The 27,017-nt window shown below is 42.7% G+C and overlaps 1 protein-coding gene across 1 annotated transcript in view; it reads right to left on the reverse strand.

The window, feature by feature from the left end:
• The window catches only part of ATRX (ATRX chromatin remodeler), a 186,739-nt gene that overhangs the window by 146,908 nt on the left and 12,814 nt on the right, over positions 1 to 27,017 (reverse strand). The window contains exons 2-5 of the mRNA XM_044305242.1: positions 8,857 to 8,969; positions 8,712 to 8,761; positions 5,678 to 5,727; positions 4,612 to 4,733 (exon numbers count right to left, since the gene is read on the reverse strand). Coding sequence (XP_044161177.1) covers positions 4,612 to 4,733; positions 5,678 to 5,727; positions 8,712 to 8,761; positions 8,857 to 8,969 — 335 coding nt within the window. The remainder of the gene's footprint in view (positions 1 to 4,611; positions 4,734 to 5,677; positions 5,728 to 8,711; positions 8,762 to 8,856; positions 8,970 to 27,017) is intronic.

Raw genomic sequence — 27,017 nt, forward strand, 5'->3', positions numbered from 1 at the left:
GTCACTTTTTGAAAGTTTCTACAGTAAGGGTGCATCAGGGGGGCTTAAAATGGGACATGGCATTTAAAAACCAGTCCAGCAAAATCTGCCTTCCAAAAACCATATGGCACTCCTTTTCTTCTGCACCCTGCCGTTTGCCCTTACATCAGTTCACAACCACATGTGGGGTGTTTCTGTAAACATCAGAATCAGGGTAATAAATAGAGCTTTGTTTGGCTGTTAACCCTCAATGTGTTAAAGAATTTTTTTGGGGAAATTTCAGCTCCATTTTCCTTTAATTCTTGTGGAACACCTAAAGGGTTAAAGTTTTGAGTATCTTTAGGGGTGTAGTTTCTACAATGGGGTCATTTATGGGGGGTTTCCACTATGTAAGCCCCACAAAGTGACTTTAGACCTGAACTGATCCTTTAAAAGTGGGTTTTGTAAATTTTCGTAAAAAGTTTAAGAATTGCTTCTAATTCTAATTCACACGGGAGAGTATTCCGTGCATATCTCCAGAAGGATATTGATACTTTGGAGAGAGTTCAGAGAAGAGCTACTAAACTAGTACATGGATTGCAGGATAAAACTTACCAGGAAAGATTAAAGGACCTTAACATGTATAGCTTGGAAGAAAGACGAGACAGAGGGGATAGGATATAAACTTTTAAATACATAAAAGGGAATCAACAAGGTAAAAGAGGAGAGAACATTTAAAAGAAAAACTGCTACAAGAGGACATAGTTTTAAATTAGAGGGGCAAAAGTTTAAAAGTAATATCAGGAAGTATTACTTTACTGAGAGAGTAGTGGATCCATGGAATAGCCTTCCTGCAGAAGTGGCAGCTGCAAATACAGTGAAGGAGTTTAAAGGGACTCTGTCACCAGTTTCTAACCCCCCCTTTTATAACTATGGTTCTCTCCATGGTCCTCTTCTCATTACAAAGCTGTTGTTATAAGTTAAATCCGCCGTGTAGTTTTCATAAAAAAAATCGCTTTTATCTAACCTGTCAATCTTCAGGATAAGGTGCCCAGGGCGTTTCTGATGGTCTGAATCTGCCGCTCTTCGCCGCCGCCGTTGGTGCCCAGCTCCTCCCATGATCCTTTCAGCGCCACCTCGATGTAATGCAATCCGCCTCCGGCTCTCCTCAGTGCCCCCTCCTCCTTTGCAAAGATCTCGCGCGTGCGCACAGGCCTGTGCCTGATGCGTCCGCACGGGCGCATCAGGCACAGGCCTGTGCGCACGCGCGAGATCTTTGCAAAGGAGGAGGGGGCACTGAGGAGAGCCGGAGGCGGATTGCATTACATCGAGGTGGCGCTGAAAGGATCATGGGAGGAGCTGGGCACCAACGGCGGCGGCGAAGAGCGGCAGATTCAGACCATCAGAAACGCCCTGGGCACCTTATCCTGAAGATTGACAGGTTAGATAAAAGCGATTTTTATGAAAACTACACGGCGGATTTAACTTATAACAACAGCTTTGTAATGAGAAGGGGACCATGGAGAGAACCATAGTTATAAAAGGGGGGGTTAGAAACTGGTGACAGAGTCCCTTTAAGCATGCATGGGATAGGCATAAGGCCATCCTTCATATAAGATAGGGCCAGGGGCTATCCATAGTATTCAGTATATTGGGCAGACTAGATGGGCCAAATGGTTCTGATCTGCCGACACATTCTATGTTTCTATGTGCTTGCACACTATAGGAAAAAGCATCAGCCAGTGCTTTTAGGTATATTGTGGAAAAATTAATCCAGACAGCAAAGGAAGGAATATGGACACTCACCATACATTAATAAGTGCATTGTATTAACTTTCTCTAGATAATAAATGCCACTTACTGAAGTGAGACAACTCCTTTAAAAGGACTGCTATGCCTGTGTGTTTTATGTACCTGTATAAAAGTAGATTTAAAAAAATATATGCATGTTTCCTTAATACTATTTCTGGATAGGTCATGAGCACCTGATCGACGGGGTCCTGTGTCTGACCCTCACAGATCAGCCTTTTAACCCCTTAAGGACGGGGCTCAATTTCACCTTAAGGACCAGGACATTTTTTGCAAATCTGACCAATGTCACTTTATGTGGGAATAACTTTAAAACGCTTTTACTTATTCAGGCCATTCTGAGATTGTTTTTTCGTCACATATTTTACTTCTTGACACTGGTAAAATGGAGTTAAAAAAAATAAAAAAATAAAAAAAATACCAAATTTACCAAAAATTCTAAGAAATTGCAAATTTCCAAGTTTCAATTTCTCTACTTCTATAATACATAGCAATACCTCCAACAATAGTTATTATTTTACATTCCCCATATGGCTACTTATGTTTGGATCATTTTGGGAATGCCATTTTATTTTTTGGGGACATTACAAGGATTAGAAGTTTAGAAGCAAATCTTGAAATTTTTCAGAAAATATCTAAAACCCACTTTTTCAAGACCAGTTCAGGTCTTAAGTCATATTGGGAGGCTTACATAATAGAAACCACCCCAAAATGACCCAATTTTACAAACTACACCCCTCAATGTATTCAAAACTGATTTTACAAACTTTGCTAACACTTTAGGTGCTCCACAAGAATGAATGGAAAATAGAGATCAAATTTCAAAATTTCACTGACAGATTTTCCTTTAAAAAAATTTTTTTTCCAGTTACAAAGCAAGGGTTAACAGCCAAACAAAACTCAATATTTTTGGCTGATTCTGTAGTTTACAGAAACACCCTATATGTGGTTGTAAACTACTGTATGGGCACACAGCAGGGCGCAGAAGGAAAGGAATGCGCCATACGAATTTTGGAAGGCAGATTTTGCTGGACTGTTTTTTTGACACCATGTCCCATTTGAAGCCCCCCTGATGCACCCCTAGAGTAGAAACTCCAAAATAGTGACCCTATTTTAGAAACTACAGGATAGGGTGGCAGTTTTGTTGGTACTATTTTAGGGTACATATGATTTTTGGTTGCTTTATATTACACTTTTTGTGAGGCAAGGTAACAAGAAATGGTTGTTTTGGCACAGTTTTTATTTTTTGTTATTTATAACATTCATCTTACAAGTTAAAATCATGTGGTATTTTTTAGAGCAGGTTGTCACGGACATGACAATGCCAAATATGACTACTTTTTTCGGTTTGTTTCAGTTTTTCAAAACAAAGCATTTAAAAAAAAATTAAGATTATTTAGTGTCTCCACTATCTGAAAGCCATATTTATTTTTTGGCCGACTGTCTTACGTAGGGGCTCATTTTTTTTCAGGATGAGATGACGGTTTGATTGGCACTATTTTGGGGTGTGAATGACTTTTTGATCGCTTGCCATTACACTTTGTGGTGTAAGGTGACCAAAAAATGGCTTTTTTGACACTTTACGGTGTTCATCTGAGGAGTTAGGTCATGTTGTATTTTTATAGAGCAGGTTTTTACGGGCGCGGCGATACAATTTTTATTTTTCCTGGTGTCTATCGGACGGGGCGAATCATGTGATCTATTTATAGAGCCGTTCGTTGCGGACATGGCGATACCTAATTTGTGCGGTTTCTCAATTTTTTTTTAGAAAATCAGGGGAAAGGGGCGTGTCTTTTTATTTTACTTGGGAACTATTTCTTTTATTCAAAACACTTTTTTTAAACTTTATTTCTGTCCCACTCTGGGACTAACTTTTGAGGGTCTGATCCCCTCTGCAATGCATTACAATACATCTGTATTGTAATGCATTGCCTGTTCGCGTACTACAGTGAGTAGTACACAAACAGGTTGCCTAGGAGACCCAGCCTGAGGCTGGATCTCCTGGGCACCCGTAGAAGGCAGTTCCAGATGCCATGCAGGGCATTGGGCAGCATCTGCATGGCATCTGGCTGTCTTGTTACGGGTCCCCGCCACAACAGCGCGGGGACTCGATGCGCTGCTTCACCTGCCGCAAACCACTTCTATGCCGCGGTCCGTGCTGATTAACATAGAAGTGGTGAATCTGCCGGCATCACTGTAAACAGCGATGATGGTGGATACAGTAGGGGCCCGGCTACCAGGGACTGCCTGACCCCTGCAGTGATCGGGCGCGCACCGATTATCCCGCCGTGCATATATGGCGGAATGCATTCTGGCAATGCATCCCCCGCCGTACATGCATGGCATTCTGCGTTAAGGGGTTAAGACTGCCGCGTTACCTTCTGAAACAGCTGATCCACGGGATAATGGGTGTCGAACCCCTTCTGATCAGATGACTATGACCTATCCTCCGGAGAGGTCATAGTCATCTGTTCAAAACAGACTGATAGGCATTTTAAACTGCACAAAAATGTGCTCAAACCCGTAAAGGCACCCATACATTAGCACTTGCTATATTTTACCAGATGAACGAACATTTTGGCTGAAATCATCAGTTTTGATAAACTTTAGAATGTGTATGGCCACCTTAACATGTTGCCTGCAGATTGCACTGTATTTTGTGGTGATTATCCCTAAAGGGAATCTGTCACTCCGGTTTTGAACCATTTCCTTCATTAATTAATACATTAGTACTGAAAATAAAAAACATTTTTTTTTCTTAGGGTCAAACGAACTTGGGGTTGAATATTAAATAATGAAAAGCAGTGGTACAAATTGCCATAACCAGTTTGTTATATTGTATACCTAAAGGTAAGCTTTCCATATCAACTTCAGGATCTGAGTTTTCATTGGACACATCAAGTATAGTTTCTTCAGGTTTTGGTTCTTCATCAGATTCCACATACTTGGTTACAAAAATGGGTTTCCTTGAAAAAATAAAAATAAAACACAATATGGATTAGAACTATCATCCCAGTACCCTGTATGTCTCATGCACACAGCTATATTTTTCATCTGTGTGCATTCAGCTCCTTTTACAGATCGCACACTGACCCATTCATTTGTATCAGGGTCACGCACACAACCATATACCAATGTATTCTGCAGATCCGTTTTCTGTGGATCACAAATACAAACATGGCTGTATGCACGAGGCCTTGATCAGTGAACAGTCACTACCAGGAAGCGAAGGGCGTATGCGATTTGTTCTTTTCGGGATAAAAAAAATAAATAAAAAATATGACATGCCAATTTCTGACGAGCATGTTCATTGTGTGGGGAGAACAGTTTCCTGTAGTGACCAGTGATTTATAACGTTGGGCATCTCTGCCTGACCTCAACTGTATTGATTTGTACTGACAATGTTATGCTAGGAGAAATGATTACAGTCGATGTTGAGCAGAGACACACAGCATTATAATACCATGCGGTCCAGTCACAGGAGCAGAGTTCAATACAGAAATTCACTCTCCCACATGCCGTGCGGGGCTGAAACTGGTCTACGGTAGTCAGTGTTTGATAGAATAAATAGATACATTTAGGGATATTGCACAAAAATTATCCACATCCTAGTTCTGACAAAGCTGGGCTGCAGAAACACAATCCATAGAGTTCATGACAAACAGTTTTTTCTTCAGTTTTTATGGTCTCCTTTACATATGGCGTTGATTAAAAAAATAGAATAAACTACAAATAATTGGTATCACTGTGTCCATAGCAACCTTATCTATCCTGAGCAGCATAAATGTATAAAAATAAGAGCAAAACACCAAAAAAGCAATCAGAAAAAAATAAATACAACAATATTAGATTCTGGAATGACAAGTTAACAATACAGCAGAAAAGTCTCACAGAAAAAACAAAGACCAACCTTTTCGAGCGAGGTGTTCCGGTAAATTTGGCTTTTTCAGAAGAACTTCCCTGAAACAGATTGAGCATCGAGATTCGTCAGTGACTTCATGCCAGTGTAACTTTGGCCTGATTTGGGGGGCACAGAAACTTTCCAAAACCGCTGCAATAACCTGCAGTTAGGCCTTATTCACACAGGAGTATTTAGGTCAGTATTTCACATCAGTAATTGTAATCCAATAAAGCTAGTAATAGGTGCAAAACATGTAAAATGTCCAAATAATCCCATTCTTGGCTACAAAGACACAAAGTCAATGTGAGGACAGAGATTAAAAATGCTAACCAGAATATTGCAGTGTGAATGAGGCCCAACTAAAAAAGCCAGATTTCAACATCCCATGGGGTAGGCCAGTTAAAAGCCAAAATGTAATTTATGATCTTTTAACCTCTTCCCTCCTGCTGCACAACAGGTGGGTGGGCCTTAATACAAAGCACAACAAATGTACGGAGCCAGGATGGGGCTGGTGCAGGAGCTGCTTTTGCACCATCTGCAGCATTTGTCAGGGCTTGTGGACAGACAGAAGTGGTTATGGAAGGGAAGAAGCGCTGTGGGTACGTGCGTTCTACATTACAAGGCTCCATTACAGGACGTAACCAAACCGAAACCGACTTGCCACAGGGAACAATGATAGTCTAATTACTTTACATTAAGGCAGTTTTGATAAATTGCGCTATTTGGCGAAAGTGATATTACCGTGATATCTGTTGGGCAGTGTACATTTCTATTAGGGTGGGTTCACATCACATTTTAGGCCTCAGTTTGACGTATACCTTAGAAAAAAATATTAAAGATACAAAAATGCAGCACATGTATATATTTTTTTTTTTTACACAATGGATGGAACTCTATTGTGAATGGATGCCACTGTAATGGCATCAGTCTGAGGCAATCAGTTAATGTAAATGTTTTTTTGTATACGTTGAAGGGATGGGAAAACTGATGTGAACCCACCCTTAGTGGCACAAGCCCTTTAACTCCAGCTGATACACTGCTGCAACAGCCAGGATCAGAGCTGGCTTTAACCCTGGCAGTTTAACCACTCATTCAGGTGAAGGATTTCCATATCAAGGTGTGGTCAGAGTTTAGAATGGATCGCAAACGGACTGAACACTGACCCATTAGGCTAGGGAAACACAGCGACATGTCGCTGAAAAGTTGCTCAACATCTTTATGAAATGATAGTCAATGGAGTCACAATGCAACTGCAATGCAGCAGTTTATTCTAGGCGGATTTTTGTGTGACTGTCCTGTCACAGTATGTCGCATTTTCTGATGACACGTTCCCTTTAACTCCATAAAGACCAGGCCTATTTTCATTTTTAAATTTTTTATTTTTCCTCCGCATGTTCCAATAGCCATAACTTTTCTCATTTTTCCATTCACATAGCTATATGAGGGCTTTTTTTTCTGCAGGACAAGATGCCTTTTCTAATGCCACCAACAATTTACCATGTCCGAATTTAATAAAAAAAAATATAATATATATGTTAAAACCACCCTAAATTAGGGCATTTAAGATACACTCTGGTGTTCCGAATCAATGTACCCCCCAGGGGTTAATATCCACGCGTGGCTGAGAGACTAGACACTGACACAGAAGTTGGTCAAAGCAATCTCTAACTTTTTATTACATGGGGTAAGCGTATATACATTTTCAGAAGAGGGCAGTCCTCACTGAGGCTAAAACATTGTTTCATTGGTCAAAAAGGAAGAAGAGATAAGAGAGAGGAGATAGCACCCTGGCTTCTGCGCACTTGGTCCTACTTTGGAATGTGAACTAATGTACACATCTGGTTACCATCGCCATTTTGTAATGGAGTTTATTCTAACAAGAATACTGCCTACGTCATATGTGACACTTCAAAGAGGTGCTTCTCTATAGGCAGTGAATAATATATACATATCATCAAGCCATATGATTGGCTTACGCATTCCACCACACTCTATGGGACACCTGTAGAAAGATGAGAAATCAGACACTTCCCACAGCACAGCTCTTTGCCCCCCTCTCTCTCCTCTCCAGTCTTGAAACAAAGAGGGGGGTGGGTGGGCAATTGGTAGTAGAAAAAGTTAACTCATTACAATCCTAGATATACAAAATATATATACATACATATATATATATATATATATATATATATATATATATATATATATATATATATATATATAGTGATTTAAACCTTTATCTTTTTTTTATTTTATTTATAAACGATTAGCCCCCACAGGGCTAGAACCTGGGATCTTTTGATCCCTTGTACTTTTCACCCCAATTGTGTTTATAGGATTCAGAAGCGCTCCCCACTGAACTGTGCCTCGTGCATAGTTCAGCAGGCAGATTACTAGAAGTGTCCAGGCTGCCATATTAACTGATCAGAGCCTGTAATTTCACTGCGGGAGCTCTGATTGGAAGGCAGAGGGATGCCACAATCAGCGCCTATCTCGGCATCTGAAGGGTTAAATGACGGGGTTCGTTTCCAATAGCGAAAATACGGGTGGACAGCACTCCTTGGTGATACTGTTTCGGGTGCTAGTCTCCAGGAGGGGTGGTAAAAAGCCCCTAGCAAAGCAACTAATAGGTATAAAAAATAAAAAAAATGGAGACAGCGCGTCCAAAAAGGTGGAATTTATTCCAGATGCAACGTTTCGTCTGTGTGGTAGCCTTTTTCAAGCATGCTTGAAAAAGGCTACCACACAGCTGAAACGTTGCATCTGGAATAAATTCCACCCTTTGGACGTGCTGTCTCCATTTATTTTTTATACCCATTAGGGGTTTTTTTCCAGTCATTGTGGCCGGGTGCCTACTGTATGATACAGCCGGCACCTACTGCATATGGAGCGGGCTCACTGCAGCAGGCCGATCCATTTAAATGACGTACATGTATGGCACTATGCATTAATGGGTTAAAAAAAAAAATCTAATGGCTTTTATAATACTTTTACCATATTGGCAAAGCTGAAACGTCAAAATATTATAAGAATGTTTATTTTATACCTCCTCCATGTTCTCCATTGAATGCAATCTATAATTGGACTTTGATCTGCCTAAAAAAAAAAGAAAGAAAAAAAAAAGTATTTAGAACATTTATTCGCCCCGCACGTAATTGTGCCCACCATTAAAACAGATGTCTCCACCTTACCTGCACTCTTGCCTTCAGATTCTCTTGTAGGAGAAGTTGTGTCCTCAGATTCTTCAGAGGAGTGAGCTAAAAATTCATGTAGCTTCTGCACCAATGTATTCAACTTGTTTTTACTAAAAGAGGAGGAAGGAGAAAGATATTTCATTAACTTCCATATCGATGAAAGCCTACATCCATTACATGAAGCACAGTAAACTAGCCATTTACTTTAATTCCCCAGCAGAAACCAACTGATGAATTATAAAGCAGCCAGCATACTATTTCTATTCAAGGGAATCTGTCACCTGGTTTCAGCATATTAAGCTGTCACCATTGCCATACAATAAACTACCTTCTTTCCTGCAGTGGTCTTTTCTTCTCTTCATGGTTTCATTTTGATAAAAAAAAGCGCCTTTTGTGATATGCAAATGAACCTCAAAGCTGCCAAGAGGGGCGTTATTTTTCAGCTCTTGAGCCCAGTTACGCCCCCTGCAGTGCCCAGCCTGCTTAATATCGAGCCCAAGCACGCCTATTCAAGAAGACCACTGCAGGAAAGTAGGTAGTTTATTGTACATGGCAATGGTGACAGCTTAATATGCTCAATCCAGGTGACAGATTCCCTTTAATACATGGACAATATTGCCACAAGTGAAGATCTAAGCAGACATTTTGAGATTTGCTCAGGGAATAAAATGGCAGAAAAGTGCACTTCCCAATAAATCCACTGGGTGGATAACAGAGCGGCTTGAAAAAGGTCATGGTACAATCACACTGCCTAAAGTAACCTTCCTCCACAAAGTATAAAAATGACAAGTGTAATTACGCAAGTAAAATACGAATACGCTGCAGGAACTAGGCCTGAGAGCGTGAACTGCTCATGGAGACAGGTCACTTACATGATGTACATAGTGAGCAGTTGTGTCCTCTGGACAGACTTCAAAACACAATGGGCGAGATTTAGCAAAACTGGTGGAAATTAAAACTGGCTAAATTGTCCATAGCAACAAGTTATGTTCCAGCTTTCATTTTTCATAGCTCCTTTGAATAATGAAAGGCAGAACTGGATGGGTTGCTATGAGTAACTAAGTCAGTTTTTCTCTCTCCCCCCCCATCGACATTTGTTTGCAATGGTTAGGATGAATGGAAGGGATTCTTTTGCGATTAACCTCCAGGACCACACAAACATTTTAGAGTTTTCATCTCACCAACAGTAGAATGGGCTCTTGGTTTTTACTGGACAAACACCACTTTGGGGAGTTATTCACAAGTACAAATAAAGGCCTACATTAAACAAAACAAAAATATAATAATACTAACTCCCTATACCCATTTTTCAAACTACCACACAGGCACCTTCAAGCAATTTTGTACCAAAATGTTGCAAGTAAAAAAGTGACTCAAGCAGAAAGTTATGAGGACCACAACTACTAAAGAAACTGTGCACAGTCCACACATACCACTTGGGACTAAAGTAACATGCATGCATTGTCATAAAATTAACACAACTGGTTTTAAGCTGGACATTAAAAAAAAATATATAATAATAATACTAATACTACAACTTGTGATAAACAGGTTTTAGTTTTTTTAAGATGCACCAAAACAAAAACTATTGCACCTAAAACTCACAAGCAAGTAGGATAATTTATCAAGGTGTACAGAGCTCTTACAAGTCTATACATCAACAGCCTTGTACTCTTAAGGCTAGTTTCACACTAGCGTTCGGCTGTCCGCTCGTGAGCTCCGTTTGAAGGGGCTCACAAGCGGACCCGAACGCTTCCGTCCAGCCCTGATGCAGTCTGAATGGATGCGGATCCGCTCAGACTGCATCAGTCTGGCGGCGTTCAGCCTCCGATCCGCTCAGCAAGCGGACACCTGAACGCTGCAAGCAGCGTTCAGGTGTCCGCCTGGCCGTGCGGATCCGTCCAGACTTACAATGTAAGTCAATGGGGACGGATCCGTTTGAAGATGCCACAATATGGCTCAATCTTCAAACGGATCCATCCCACATTGACTTTCAATGTAAAAGTCTGGACAGATCCGCTCAGGCTAATTTCACACTTAGCTATTTTTTGCCAATATAATGCAGACGGATCCGTTCTGAACGGAGCCACCGTCTGCATTAATATGATCGGATCCGTTCAGAACGGATCCGATCGAACGCTAGTGTGAAAGTAGCCTAAAAACAATGAAACCGAGGCCATGTAATATTTGACCATCATCCACATGTGTTAAAAATGTATATTGTACACAGCAAACAGCTGGCATGCAGGGACTGGACTGCAGAGGACTGGAGGAAAGCTATTTTCTATGATTAAGCCCCCTTCAAACTGTTTGGGACGTCTGGAAAAAACGATGGCCCTGAGTTTAATAGGAGAGCGCTACCTCGAGTCCTGTGCCATGCCAGCATAAAGCATCCTGAGACCAGTCATGTGCGGGGTTGCTTCTTATCCCAGGGAGAGGGCTCACTCACAATTTTACCTACGAAAACTGCCCTTAAAAGGGTTCCGCACTTTGGTTAAACTGATGATCTATCCTCTGGATAGATCATCAGCTTCTGATCGCGGGGGTCCGACACCCCAGGACCCCCGCTGATCAGCTGTTTGAGAAGGCAGCCGGCCCAGTGACGTCACGACTAGTATCAACTTGCTTGGGCAGGGCTAAGCTCTGTTCACTGGTATTACTGCAACTCCCCTGGCATGGAGAAGTGCGAGGAGGGGAGCCAACACCTTGGTAAAGACCCTTGGGGACTGCTTTGCAGACCGGGGTTTGGTAGGCTTAGGGGGGGCGTGCCAGGAGGGCTTGGCCTTGAAGGAAGGATGAACACAGTCTTTCTCCTGATGGGAGGAGTCGTCCCGAAAGGAGCGAAATTGCTGTGTGGAGACTTTAACCACCCGTGGACTCAGAAATAAGCTCCTCCAAATGTTTCCCAAAAAGCCTACCACCTAGGAAGGGGAGAGATGAGCGCCTTTTTGGAGGTAGCATCCACTGCTCAGGCACGAAGCCAAACCGTGTGGCGGATGAACACAGAGTTAGCAGCCGCCCTGCAGATTCCAGGAGGCGACAAAGATACCGGGATGCCTTGAGAAGATGAGAGGCAAGAAGATGGAGCTCCCCCCCGGAGTAGAATCCGAAAGAAGGCACCAAACAAGCTGTTTGGCCCATACCACACAGGCTTTTGCCACCCATGGCGCAGCAAAGGTGGGAAGGATAGGAAGCCGCGTCGGCCAAAGGAAGGGTGGTGGCCTTAGCAAGTCGGACCACATAGTAATGGACTCCTCGGAAAAGGGAAAGAGGACGTCCTAACTCTTGGTGGGTTGAAGACGCCTATCCGGGTGACGCCACTCCTTGGCCAGGAGTGCATCCAGATCCGCATGGTTAGGGAAAAACCAAAGCAGGAAGCCTAGAACGACGCAATGATACGGATTTCTGAGCCGAGGAGGAGGGGGTCTTCCTGCACGTGGAGAGCGTCCCTAACTGCCCTGATGAGATCCTGCATGGCCGCAGACAGGGCAGTGCTCTGCTCCGATCCAGAATCAGAGTCAGGGGAGTCCCCCGAGGCGGCAGGGGAGGATTCGTCGCCAGCCTCAGATATATCCTGGGAGTGACCAGAGGATGGCGAGGAGGAGCGGGATATGGTTGTGACAACCCAAGGTAGTTTGCGGAACCTGGTGTCTGCCCGTGAGCGTACCCCATCCACGGAGAAGTCGGCTGCAATTTGTGCAGGCAAGCAGTCCAGCGACTCAACCATGGATTGGGAGAGTCAGGCAAGGTCCTCTATGGCTTGGGACAGGGAAGAAGCCCATTCAGAAGGAGTGGTCAAGGCGTCTTGAGTGGGTCTGAGGGCAAGGCACTGCGCACAAACAGGTTCAGGCTGACCACATGGCAACTTTTTATTATAACGGACGCACGTATAATACGTGGCGAACCTGATTTGGGGGGGGGGGGGGGGGGGGCTGGGAGTCTTCTCTGGAAAAGGACACGAGGGCTGAGCTGAGTTAGATCCGGAAGAAAAGAAAAGCAGCCAGCAGCAGCACCCATAGGCTTAACTGGAATAGGAGGGTTTGGAGACCCCTCCCAAGAGCCGAGAGAAGCGGGCCAATAAAAATGCCTGAGAAGAAAGGGGGAGGGGCGAGAAGGATGCAGCCTAGGTGATGAAAAAGCCTTGATTAAAAGGAGCAGCCAGAAAAGCAGCTTTGCCTAGGTCATGTGACTGATGGATGTAACATCACATGGCCTAGCCAGAAATGGAGAAGGCAGCGGCACTACTGCGAGTGTCGGTGCCTTCTCAAATAGCTGATCGGCGGGTGTCCCGAGTGCAGGTCATCAATTAAATAATCTTTGAAAACTATTTTAACCAACAGGGATATAAATATGGGTGCTTTATTGCTTCTGTATTATGGACACACCATCTGAATCTTCTTCAGTTCATCAGAAAATGAGTTAGAGCACCATAATTCTGGTTCTTATCAGTGGAAGGAGCCTGGGTGTTGGCTCAATATGGGGAGAAAATAAATAAAATACACGATGACATGTGTTCGGCAATAAGTCGCGCGGGCACAACTATACTGCAACATAAGTCATGCTCCATTTTTTTCTCTCAGATTTTTGGTAGTCGTGTTGCAGTAGCAGCATGCCGCGGTGCTACACCGTAGAATATTATAAAAATTGTCGCGTGACATGATGCAGTGTAGTTGTAGCCTAAGGCTAGGGCTACACAACGACATTTGTCGCGAGACACAGAGCACAACTACACTGCAACATGTGTCGCGCAACTGATAGTCTATGGTGACATGCTGCGACACTAGACTATTATAAAAACTGTGCGACATTGGTGCAACGAAATGTTGCGCAACAAATGTCGTGTAGCCCTCTGGACATCTCACTGATCCAGCACCGCCACTCTATCCTCTCAGCCACTAGTGACACCCTATACAGCTGCAGCCAATCTCTGCCATCAATGGTCTAATGCCAGGGACCGGCCACAGCAATATACAAGATATCACTGCTGCAGTCCAGTTGGGAGGACTGAGCGGCAGTACACGACTTTATGGGGTCTCTAAAAGGCGAGTTTATAGGGGTAGTCCAACCTTTAGATATTGATGACCTATCCATTGATCATCAATATCAGATCAACTGTTTGCAGCTGCCACCTACGTCGGAAACAGAAGACGGAGCTGAACGCCATTCTAGAGGGTCAGAATACTGCAGCGAAGCTTTATGACCCATCGAGGAATTAGCTGATCAATATTAAAAATGTGGACAACTCCTTTAAGGTTTTTTTTATATTTTAACTGCCCCTCTACAGTATAATGGCTGTATAATGCTTTTAACAATTTTCCCAGCTAGAACTTAAGCCCAGTCTATCAATAGAAAAATACTCCAAAAATGATCCAATACCAAGTACAGCCACTACACTATGTACAGCTTTGTATTTGGTATGCTATGGAGAGGCCACAGTGCTTGGCCAAACCCAAACATGGCAACCTCTTGAATCAGCTGAGCAATGCCATGAACACTAAACCCAAAACTCCACAAAAGTAGCAAGAAAGTTCTTTGTCGCACTCTGCACAACTGATGTCAATGCAGAGAGAAAGTCCTCAAAAAACACATTTATCTTGCACCAATCTTAAGGGCCTTTTATACGGGCAGATCGTCCAGAAAGATTTTCCCTTTTTCAGCTGATTAAACAGTCAGAAAATCAAAACCCTGCAATAAGCAAGCACAGATTTGCATCAACGTTTGCATTGTTTCAACCTATTTAGGAGACACAGGCCTCTTAATTTGGTGCATCTTTCAGCAGTCATGTGACAAATTAAAATTTAAGCCGGCTATAAATTGGAAACATAACTTATGCCAGAAACTGGCATAAACTGGTAAATTTAGCGGCCCATGGTTGGCAAAGCACCCTCTTGCTAAGATCTAGGCCCTTTTCTGCATGACAAGAGGCGCAAATAATTGCAAATTATGCCAGAAGTATGACATGCTCCATAATTTGTGACTAGACAAGAAAAGTTGCATAAATACTTTATTAACCCATTAAAAAGGTTCTACAGTTTGTTTAAACTGATGATCTATCCTCTGGATAGATCAGCATGTGATCGGCGAGGATCCGAACCCCAGCCCATCAGCTGTTTGAAAAGGCAGCGGCGCTCCAGCAGCACCACTGCCTTCTCACTGTTTACCGCTGGCCCAGTGATGTCATGACTAGTATGAACTTGCCTGTGCCGGGCCAAGCTCTGTTCACTTGAATGGAGCTTAGCCCCGCCCAGGCAAGTTGATACTAGTCATGACATCACTGGGCCAGCGGTAAACAGTGAGAAGGCCGCGGTGCTGCTGGAGCGCCACTGCCTTCTCAAACAGCTGATGGGCGGGGGTCCTGGGGGTCGGCCGCCCACTGATCACATGCTGATGATCTCTCCAGAGGATAGATCATCAGTTTAAACAAACTGCAGAACCCCTTTAATGATCCCCAATACGCAAAAGCACAGCTGTCTACTGTGCAGATCAGCAAAACAGCCAATCCCAGCCTTTCAACCCCTTAGAATAAAATTTCTTCTGTACCCCAAAAAATAGCAATGAATATAAAGAGCTGTCCTGCTCCGTTAAAAGAAAAAAAAAAAAAAAATTAATTATGGGTCTTGGGACCTGATGGTGCTTTTTATGCAAAAGTAGTACAAGTTAAAGAAAAACAATATATATTTGGTTCTGCAGTAATACCAGGAGAGCCAAGTTATGATGTTATTTATGACACAAAGTAAAGGTCATAAAATGTACATCGTAAAAAGACAAAGGAGGTAATGCTGTTTATCATTTGAAAAAAAGTTGATCAATGATTATTTGTACCTCAGAACGGTGCCATTAAAAAAACGGGAAAAAATATAGTTATAGCTCTTGGATTTGCACATAAAGAGGGTCTGTAATGACTGTAGATTACTACTGGCCCCCAATCATTGTGGTTTGTTTTTTGTTTTAGAGCTATACCCCCTTTGTTCACTTCTGCCCCAAATTCATTCTGGCAAGCTGTATGTAAATGCAAATCCTAGGGGGTGTAGACCTGCTTTCTACTCCCGTGTGCAACATCCTCGCCACCGCTCTGCCTCTGTCCTATTCTAGTACAAGGGTTTTTATGAAGGGCAAATTGTAGTTTTTAATGACACAATTTTGGACAACATCAGCTAAGCTGTATAACAAAGTTTTGGCCATGACTTAAGGCCCCATTACATAGGTAGAGAGAACAGACGATTGTCAGGAGGGAAGCGCTCCCTCCCATCAATTTCCTGCTCGCTAAAGGAGGAGACCATTGCTATTACAAGCAACGATCTCCTCCTCGGTATAAGGACGAGCGATCGTTAATGCATTGCTCATCCCTATACTGTCATTGTTTGCTGGCAGCAGAGCACCTATTACACTGCACGATCTGCAGCCGGCAAACCAGGATTTTTAATGTAATTTTATTTTTAAACACGTTAAAAGATCCTAAATACCCAATGAACGAACGTTACTTTGAACGCTCAATAAAGGGCATCTTAAAAATCTGCCCATGTAATAAAGCCTTTACTATTATGGCATAGAGAAGTATGGTAAGTACCAGCGCTCAAAGACATAGCATGCCACAGTTATAAAAAAAAAAAAAAAAAAAATCTAAATACATTTTTGCATCACTAGGTTCTGATAACCATACCTTTTTTGTATTTCCGTCTACAGAGCTGTGTGAGGGCTTGATTATTGCTGTAGAATTTGGGATATCACTTGAGCCTCCTTAGGGGACTTAACGTGCAATCGTTTGATGTACCATGCGATAGAGAATTTCTCAGACTGCCATAGTAACTATGCCCTATCAATTCCTGCCTGAGCAGGGCTTAACAGGCAGTTTGCTACAGAGCCCAGTATGCCATAGCAACCAAGCAAAACCCCATGATTTTACAGCAGGGGTTCCAAGTAGAGATCAGAGGCAGTGTCCTCCCCAAGTTATCTCTGAAACCGGTCAGCTGTATAAGCACCCCCAGCAGCCGCTATGAATGCTGCGTGCTCAACTGAAGGGGTTAACAAAGGGATAGCACGTCACAGATCTCAGAAAGCAGCACCAGCATTTTTTATGGGAAAGCACATATTTACTAAGATTAGAAGAGCAGATAGGTTCTCCGAGACATTTGAAGCGTCAGAATCTACGCGTACGTTCACACAAATCAGCAGCAGAAATCTGGGGTCAACTTACTCATAAAGGTGATGGATCAAAACATGGACTTGGTCCCAATCAATGGGTCAAATCCATGTGCATGGACCTGATGGAAACTAAGACATGTGGATTGTCTTAAAGATTTCAGTACGGAATACGCTCCAAAAAACATTGGAATGATTTACACCTAAAAAAGCAACATCAAAATAAAGTCTGCCATACACATTCGATAGCCGTGAGGGAAACGATAAGGCTACTTTCACATTAGTGGCAGAGGATCTGGGGGGGGGGGGGGGGGGAAAGATCTGGCACCATTGACTTACATGATTTTTGGTGCTGGATCCAGCTTGTTCAGTTTCCCATGCCGCACACACAAATGCTACTTGCAGTGTTTGTGTGTCCGGCATAGGAAAGCAACAAACCGGAACAGAATGCATTCTGGTGCACTCCGTTAAGGTTTGTTCAGTTTTGGCCCTATTGACAATGAATAGGGACAAAAGTTAGGCGTTGTCCCTTTGACAGCCTGTGCTGGATCTCAAAACCTTACAGTACAAGGCAGATGTGAAAATAGCCTAATCCAGCCGCCAGTTCTCTTTCCAGACTCCACCGTACACATAGTTCAGATAAAGGTGTATAAAATAGGGACAGAGAAGAAAGTGTCTGCCAGAAACTCTGGGGACAGCTCATCTCCTGGGAGAACAAAGGGATCAGTCGTGAGCCCCCATACACACTCGGAGGGTTCGGCCAACAATGCATTATGGGGATCTTAACAAGCGCCATCACCATGCAGAGGAAATCACACCGATCACATGATTCATCACTAGTAATAGATTCCAAAAACGTGTTCACGAATCAGAATGAAAGCAGACGTGCAATCTCAAGTGTATAAAGTATATTTTACAGTTAAGGGGTCTTCATTCTGATGGCCTACCTCTGTAGCATGCAGCAGTATGAGTTTTAGACTATTTTTATATCTGCGCCTTTTTTCTCCATTTACCTTTTCTTCTAAAAACACTAGATTTGGAGAGAATTACCAGTTAAGATATATTTTTCATATACATATTTATTTTATATCTGGAGAAATATTACAACTAGACAATAGCGCCTCTAACCCCATCTGGCAGCTCCTGCCTCCTCCTCCATTCTCCAGACTTCTATGGGCAATGGAACCTGATCCCTCAGCGAACTGTTAGTCCACCTGGTCTCTAAAGATGCATTTTAGCTGTAAATTATGTCATCTTGATTACGATAAAAATGGCAGCAGTGGCTTGTCACCGTTTACGTGGGCCACTGATGACTGGTGGTCGGGCATTCTAACCAGCGATAAAAGAAACTCCTCTGTACAACGTGCATATAGTGCAGCTATATCATTTAGGAGTATTTAATAAAAACTGTTAAGAATGGGCAACACTTTTTAGTTTCTCTTTAAGTGCCTGTTTAAAGGCTTTATCCACCCCTTAAAAAAATATCTAAGAGCAGAGAATAAAAACTAAAATCCCTGTTGAGTCTTCTTTGCTCCTTTGGCCCTTGTCGATCCGTTTACTTCGAGGCTGCGATGACAAGCCCATCCATCCACATGACATTTGAAGGCAATCACTTGCCTCAGCAGTGATGCTAGCACAAAGTGCACAAGGCCATGAGCATCAGTGATTCATTGGTTGCAGGGATCACAAGGACATACGGACGAGGCATCAAACAGCGTGAACAAGGACCAGTGGGAATCACTGGATTCAACAGGAGAGTATAAGAAGGTCCAAGTCACAGATGTACAAGCCACAGCAAATGTCACAAAGTGCATGAGGCCTAAGGCCAAATTACGTGCTGCCTAAATGCTGAGTTTTGAAAAACCACATTCATATGCCTCAGGGGAAAAAAAAAAAAAAAGAATAATGTATTCTGAAAATTTTCCTACATTTGCATGAGAATGGTAAAAAAACCATAGCAACACTACAAAAACAAAAAAGTTTCCAAAATGCAGAACTTATTAATTTTTCAGCCAATGTTGTGGGCTTGTTTTTCATGAAAAAATAAACTATAGGAAAAGTTTTAAAAGTTTTTATTTATGCAAAGTGTCCACGATGCCAAGCAGAACCAGCTGATTTATTGCATATGCTGTGGCAATGTTCACAATTAGATGGCTTCTGGTCGGATGTGTTGGCAGTGATTCAAAATACCTTTTCACTGCAGATACCCCGAGACCCCAAAATGTGCGTTCTGGGATATGTGTCGGATATTGGAAAGGAGGAGACAGATAAGATTGTAGCTGGCCGATTACTATATGTGGCAAGGAAGTTGATTGCCTTGCATTGGATTCAGTTGTGCCCTCCAGTCATCGAGGAATTCAGAAGGAAAGTAAATACGATGTTAACCAAAAATATGAAAAATTGTGGGGCCGCTGGAGGATTAGCACCGAATAATACTCGGATAAGTCCATAAAGTGCTGAAGTGGGAGTTGGGGGGGGGGGGGGGGGGTATGTTGCGGTAGTTTTATATCCGCATAGACATTTGATGTTGTATCATATTTCCCAGTGGAATTAACGTTGTATATCAAATTACGTGATACAATATGTTTATATTTGTAATAATGCTTTATTGATGTACATGTTTACAATAAAAATGATCTGATTAACAAAAAAAAAAAAAAGTATATATTTTTTTTCCAGTCCCGCTAGGACACATCACAATGCAATTATTTGATGGCTTTTATAATGCGTTGGTATACCTTGTATAGAGTGCATTGTAGCCCATCACTGCAAGAATCTATTGAGGTGTGGCCGGTGTAAGTAGAGCCTTATTCAATCCATACCTCTTTTCCTGAAGTCCCACCAATGCGAGTACTTCACGATTTTTTTTTCTAACGTATTAAAGGGGTTCTCTGGTTTCATGAGGAAGACCGACAACCCCAGGGATCTGCCTGAACAGCTAAGAAATCACCTGACAGATCCCACGCTGCGCCCCATTCTCCTGGCTGGGCTCTATTGACTATGCGGACATCACTGCAACACATGGCCACAGCAGCCAGTCACTGCCCTTGTCAGGTGCAATGCAGAGGCCAGCGATTGGGTGCAGCAGTCACATGTTGCTGATGTCACATCACAGCTTTAACTGGGTTAATAAAGTCAGGCCAGGAAAACCAGAGGACGGTGAGCACTGGAAGTTACTGTACTCTAAATAAAGCAGTCTTTAGTCTGCAGTACCCTATCCATATTCTAGCGGTTATTCACATATTTATGCTCTATACTAAAAAGAATGCATACATTGGCTATGGGGCAGTCCCATAAAATACCACAAGAAGTCTTTTATACTTTGCGTCTTAAGACTCAAAACTAAGCTGTGTAAGGCCTCTTGCACACAACCGTATGTATTTTGTGGTCCGCAAAACACGGATCTGCAAAAAAAAATAAAAATACGGGCGACGTCCATGTGCATTCTATACAGCTGGCTCCTAATAGAACAGTCCTATCTTTGTCCATAATGCAGACAATATGACAGGTTTATTATTTTGCAGTACAGACACGGAATGCACACAAAGTAACTTCTATATATTTTTTTCTTTTTTTTTTTTAGGGGGGGGGGACCCATTGAAATGAATAGTTCCCGCATACAGTCCACAAAAAACAGACAAAAACAAACAAACAGACTGGACACAGAAAGAAAATACACGTTTGTGTGCATGAGGCCTTAAAAAAAGTGGACCTCGCACAACAGCAAGCTATGGCATCTCTCTATAATATGCCAATAATATATTTCTTTATGCTGTGAATCCTAGACAAAAAAAAACTTATTTCAGGCGCATAAAAATACTTAATATAGATTTCTGCAGATTCCAGTACAGTGATCCCTCAGGACAACACTTTCAACACACAATGGTCTTTCTGGGCCATCGTAAGCTGAAACTGGACTCAACATACAATGCCTCAGACTCCGATCCAACCAAACATGTTATTTCTCTGGAAAGACAGCTGGATTCGTTTCTAGTTAGCACCTATTCATGACTGTTCTATGGAAGGACTTGTTTTATCTGTCTTCGATATCTGCTTCTCTTTCTTAAAGAGGACTTGTCACCTCTCCTGACATGCCCGTTTTAATAGCTGCATGCATTCCCCGTGTAATAATAATTCTGGAGCATCTATTCTTATGTCTGTATGTCCTTCCTTTATTATTTCTACTAGAGGTTATGAATGAATTGCCAGCAGTCTGCAGTAAGGGTACAGAGGGGCGGTAACCAGTTAGGGGTGTACCTGACAATCTCACTCTATCCTGTCAGTACTGCCATGGTTAGACTGTGCAGGGACCATCCCCCCAACTGATTAACACCCCTCTGTACCCTAATTCATAACCACTATTAGAAATAAAGAAACGGCACAATGCAGATTCATGGAATAGATGCTCCAGAATTATTATATGGAGAATGCATGTACCTATTAAAATAACCATGTCAGGAGAGGTGGAAGGTCATCTTTAAATCTTCATTTTCTCTCATGTTGGATGACATTTTGGGGCTTTGGAACAGATGACTCAACTTTAAATGGTTTCAACACAAAATGGTCGTCCTGGAACCAATATTGTAATAAGTGAATGTGCAAACAACTCCAACACAGTCCTTCTCAAGAGAGTGAAGTGAATAGGGCTATGACTCTTGGGCTATGATTTTTGGGCAGATAATCGCTAACATGCAGTCACATTTGAAGGTCTTTTCAGTAACCTGGCACGTGCAATTGGGACTGAAGAGATCCATCTAGAGAGCTGTATCAGCACAGCATGTGCGGTTGTAGTCAGGCTCCCTTTGTGACCGCCAGCATCACAGTTAACGCCGATGACGGCTGCTTAAATCCTTACATGCTGCGTTCAATAGCAACCACAGTATCTAGGCAGTTACACAAAGGCACCTTACCACCATCGGTACCCACGAAGACAATTGCAGGGCGGCAAAGCGTTACCATGATAATAGGCTTGCCATGACTGCAGGGGTATTCGGTTGTGTCACAGTCACAGCCTAAAAGACTGATCATCACTGTTACAGGGATAGGCTTTAATGCAGCTGTATACAAGGTACTATATACCTCTGCATATAACAAGCTTTTTTTTTATTGAAAAGAAAAAACATGCGCACATCTATATTATTGTGCAGTGTTTAACAAAACCCGTATAATATAACATGTTATTTACACAGACCCAGAAACAAAGAAAAACGCTAAAGATAACGGAATTGTTCCTATCCTCTCCCCAAAAATAAATGTTAATGAGCAAGTCCCATGTGCCCCAAAATGGTACCAGAAAAATGAATAAGTTCTGACTATTAGAACGCGACGATACAAACAACTTTTTGCATGACGTGCTATTTGCAAAAGTAGTAAAAATAAATAAATAAAACTATACATACGTTATCGCCATCATCATACTGACCCATACAATAAAACTAATTATGTCACACGGTCACTGTAAATCTGAAGTGCAGATAAAAAAAATTAAAAAAAATGAAGTTTTTCCATTAGCGCATGACAAAAAAATAAAAAGTTAACAAGGTTGTCCCACCCCAAAAAAAATATTCTACATTTTTAAAACCAAACCCTGGATCTGAATACTTTTGCAATGGCGTGTAAATTAAAATTTAGCATAGCCACTGAGTTATTCTATAAAATGTATCTGTATAGCGCCACCTGCTGTTCGTTCTTTTTCTTATTCCTTTGTCCTGCTCACCGATCCATTAATTGTTCAGAATTGCTAATTTCTTATGTCAGCCTGCCACCTGCTGGCCAAAATAAGAATTGCAGCTTCAATGCCCTGGGTCTCTTCAGCGAGACCCAGCACATTAAAATCAATTTCTATGTTGCTTAAGTATTTCTATAGTATTACTTTACTGAGAGAGTAGTGGATGCATTGAACAGCTTTCCTGCAGAAGTGGTAGCTGCAAATACAGTGAAGGAGTTTAAGCATGCATAGGATAGGCATAAGGCCATCCTTCATATAAGATAGTGCCAGTGGCTATTCATAGTATTCAGTACATTGGGCAGACTAGATGGGCCAAATGGTTCTCATCTGCCAACACATTCTATGTTTCTATGTTTTAATTACCGGCACCCTCACTGGCTGCAGAGGATAGCGATAAGCTCAGAAGCTTTATTGCCGATCGCTGTCATTGCAGCAGGTCTCTGCTGTTTAAAACAGAGGAGACCTGCCGGCCATTACACCTGCTGCACAAGCGTCATGTTTGCTGTTTGCACTTCACTCCAGCGCCATACATGTACGGCGTTGGAAGTGAAGTGGTTAGGCTCCTTTCACACAAGCGAGTTTTCCGCATGGGTGCAATGCATGACGAACGCATAGCACTCGCACTAAATCCTGACCCATTTTTTTTTCCACATATCAGTTCTGCGTTGCGTGAAAAACGCAGAATGTTCTATATTATGCGTTTTTCACGCAGCCCTGGCCCCATATAAGTAAATGGGGCTTCAGTGAAAAACGCATTGCATCCGGAAGCAAGTGTGGGTGCAATGCGTTTTTCACTGAAGGTTGCTAGAAAATGTTTGTGAAACTCGCGTGGAAAAAACTGAAAGCAATTGCAGACAAAACTGACTGAACTTGCTTGAAAAATGGTGCGAGTTTCACGGAACGCACCCGGAGCCAATCCGTCACGCTCGTGTGAAAGAGGCCTTAATCAGTAAGTTATACGTATGCTAAAATGGTGTCCCTAAAAACTACAGTTCAACAGAAAAATGAGATTACACTTGTCTTTGAGCCTATGACAGCACCCATGGAGAGACCGCCTCCTACTCCGGACAGGAATGGCTTTAAAAGAGGGACCACCCTCTCCACCTCCAGTCCTTTTCCGAGAAGACATATAAGATACACATATAATTATTTTTTTGGGGGGGAGTTAGCCGGGTGCTGTCATAGGCTCAAAGAAAACCAATTACCAGTAAGTGTAATCTTATTTTTCCCCCTCGCCTATGACAGCACCCATGGAGATATAAGCGAGATCTATCTAGGGTGGGGCAAGGGCCTGAAGTACTTTAACCGCTCCAGGACCGCCTAATGCACGGATGCGTCCTGGAGGGGGGGGGGGGGGGGTCGATTCATTCCTCCTGGACGCATTCGTGCGTCATCTCGCGAGAGGCGAGATTTCCTGTGAACGCGCGCGCACAGGCGCGCACGTTCACAGGAACGGAAGGTAAGCGAGTGGATCTCCAGCCTGCCAGCGGCCATTGTTCGCTGGCAGGCTGGAGATGCGATTTTTTTAACCCCTAACAGGTATATTAGACGCCGTTTTGATAACAGCGTCTAATATACCTGCTACCTGGTCCTCTGGTGGTCCCTTTTGCTTGGATCGACCAGAGGACACAGGTAGCTGTGTAAAGTAGCACCAAACACCACTACACTACACTCCCCCTGTCACTTATTAACCCCTTATGAACCACTGATCACCCCCCTGTCAGGCTCCATTCAGACGTCCGTACGATTTTTACGGATCCACGGATCGGATCCGCAAAACACATACGGACGTCTGTATGGAGCCTTACAGGGGGGTGATCAATGACGGGGGGGGGGGAGTGATCACCCATATACACTCCCTGATCACCCCCTGTCATTGATCACCCCCCCCCCCCCCCCCCCCCCCGGTCACTGATCACTCCCCTGTAAGGCTCCATTCAGACGTCCGTATGATTTTTACGGATCCACGGATACATGGATCGGATCCACAAAACACATACGTCTGAATGGAGCCTTACAGGGGGGTAATCAATGACAGGGGGTGATCAGGGAGTCTATATGGGTGATCACCCCCCCTATAAGGGTCCATTCAGACATTTTTTTGGCCCAAGTTGGCGGAAATTTTTATATATATTTTTTCTTACAAAGTCTCATATTCCACTAACTTGTGTCAAAAAATAAAATCTCACATGAACTCACCATACCCCTCACGGAATCCAAATGTGTAACATTTTTTAGACATTTATATTCCAGACTTCTTCTCATGCTTTAGGGCCCCTAAAATGCCAGGGCAGTATAAAAACCCCACATGTGACCCCATTTCCGAAAGAAGACACCCCAAGGTATTCCGTGAGGGCCATATTGAGTCCATGAAAGATTGAAATTTTTGTCCCAAGTTAGCGGAAAGGGAGACTGAGAAAATACCCCCAAAAAAAAAAAAAAAAACTTGTGCCAAAAAATGGCCATGCCCCTCATTGAATACCTTGGGGTGTCTTCTTTCCAAAATGGGGTCACATGTGGGGTATTTATACTGCCCTGGCTTTTTAGGTGCCCGAGAGCGTGAGAAGAAGTCTGGGATCCAAATGTCTAAAAATGCCCTCCTAAAAGGAATTTGGGCCGCTTTGCGCATCTAGGCTGCAAAAAAGTGTCACACATGTGGTTTCGCCGTATTTAGGAGAAGTTGGGGAATGTGTTTTGGGGTGTCATTTTACATATACTCATGCTGGGTGAGATAACTATCTTGGTCAAATGCCAACTTTGTATAAAAAAAAAAAATGGGAAAAGTTGTCTTTTGCCAAGATATTTCTCTCACCCAGCATGGGTATATGTAAAATGACACCCCAAAACACATTCCCCAACTTCTCCTGAGTACGGCGATACCACATGTGTGACACTTTTTTGCCGCCTAGGTGGGCAAAGGGGCACACATTCCAAAGAGCACCTTTAGGATTTCACAGGTCATTTTTTACAGATTTTGATTTCAAACTACTTTGCACGCATTTGGGCCCCTAAAATGCCAGGGCAGGATAACTACCCCACAAGTGACCCCATTTTGTAAAGAAGACACCCCAAGGTATTTCGTGATGGGCATAGTGAGTTCATGGAAGTTTTTATTTTTTGTCACAAGTTAGTGGATTATGAGACTTTGTAAGAAAAAAATAAATAAATCATAATTTTCCGCTAACTTGTGACAAAAAATAAAAAGTTCTATGAACTCACTATGCCCATCAGCGAATACCTTAGGGTGTCTACTTTCCGAAATGGGGTCATTTGTGGGGTGTTTGTACTGTCTGGGCATTGTAGAACCTCAGGAAACATGACAGGTGCTCAGAAAGTCAGAGCTGCTTCAAAGAGCGGAAATTCACATTTTTGTACCATAGTTTGTAAACGCTATAACTTTTACCCAAACCATTTTTTTTTTACCCAAACATTTTTTTAATCAAAGACGTAGAACAATAAATTTTGCGGAAAATGTATATATGGATGTAGTTTTTTTCGATTAATAACAAAAAAAGTTAAAATGTCAGCAGCAACGAAATACCACCAAATGAAAGCTCTATTAGTGAGAAGAAAAGGAGGTAAAATTCATTTGGGTGAGAAGTTGCATGACCGAGCAATAAACGGTGAAAGTAGTGTAGTGCAGAAGTGTAAAAAGTGGCCTGGTCATTAAGGGGGTTTCAGCTAGGGGGGGTTGAAGTGGTTAAAGCCAAATATTAGGCCTTCATTAGAAGGCAGCCTAATGTTTGGAAAAAATAAATAAAAATGTATGCGGGGAACTCCATGACTCCATGTGGCAGCCCTGCAAATCTGCTTTATGGAAGCAGAAGCCCTCTCTGCCCAAGTAGTAGAGTCTGATCTAGTAGAGTGAGCCCCGAACCCCTATGGTGAAACAGCTCTCTTGGAAGAGTATGCCAAGTAAATAGCCTGCCTGATCCATCTAGCAATAGTCTGGGAAGATGCAGCGGAGCCCCTCTACCCTGAAAGCAAAGCAACAGACAGGAGGAAGACCTCCATGGCTGCGTGACGTGTAGATATTGAATTAAACATCTCTTCACGTCTAAACAATGAAACGCCGATTCTCTCAAATTTTTGGGAGACGCACAGAAGGAGGGTATGGTGAAAAGAGGACGACACTTGACAAAAAGGAAGGATCAGGAGATATAACCACCCAATCCTCCAAGATCCTTAAGTAAGGCTGATCAATGGAAGCCGCTGAGATGAAGAGCGCGTCGAGGTCTCGCGCTTAGGGTCCCACATCCTTCCAGTCATCATGTCTTCAGGTACGTCCTGT

Source organism: Bufo gargarizans, chromosome 9, assembly GCF_014858855.1.
Source record: "Bufo gargarizans isolate SCDJY-AF-19 chromosome 9, ASM1485885v1, whole genome shotgun sequence".
In the NCBI taxonomy this organism is placed as follows: domain Eukaryota; kingdom Metazoa; phylum Chordata; class Amphibia; order Anura; family Bufonidae; genus Bufo; species Bufo gargarizans.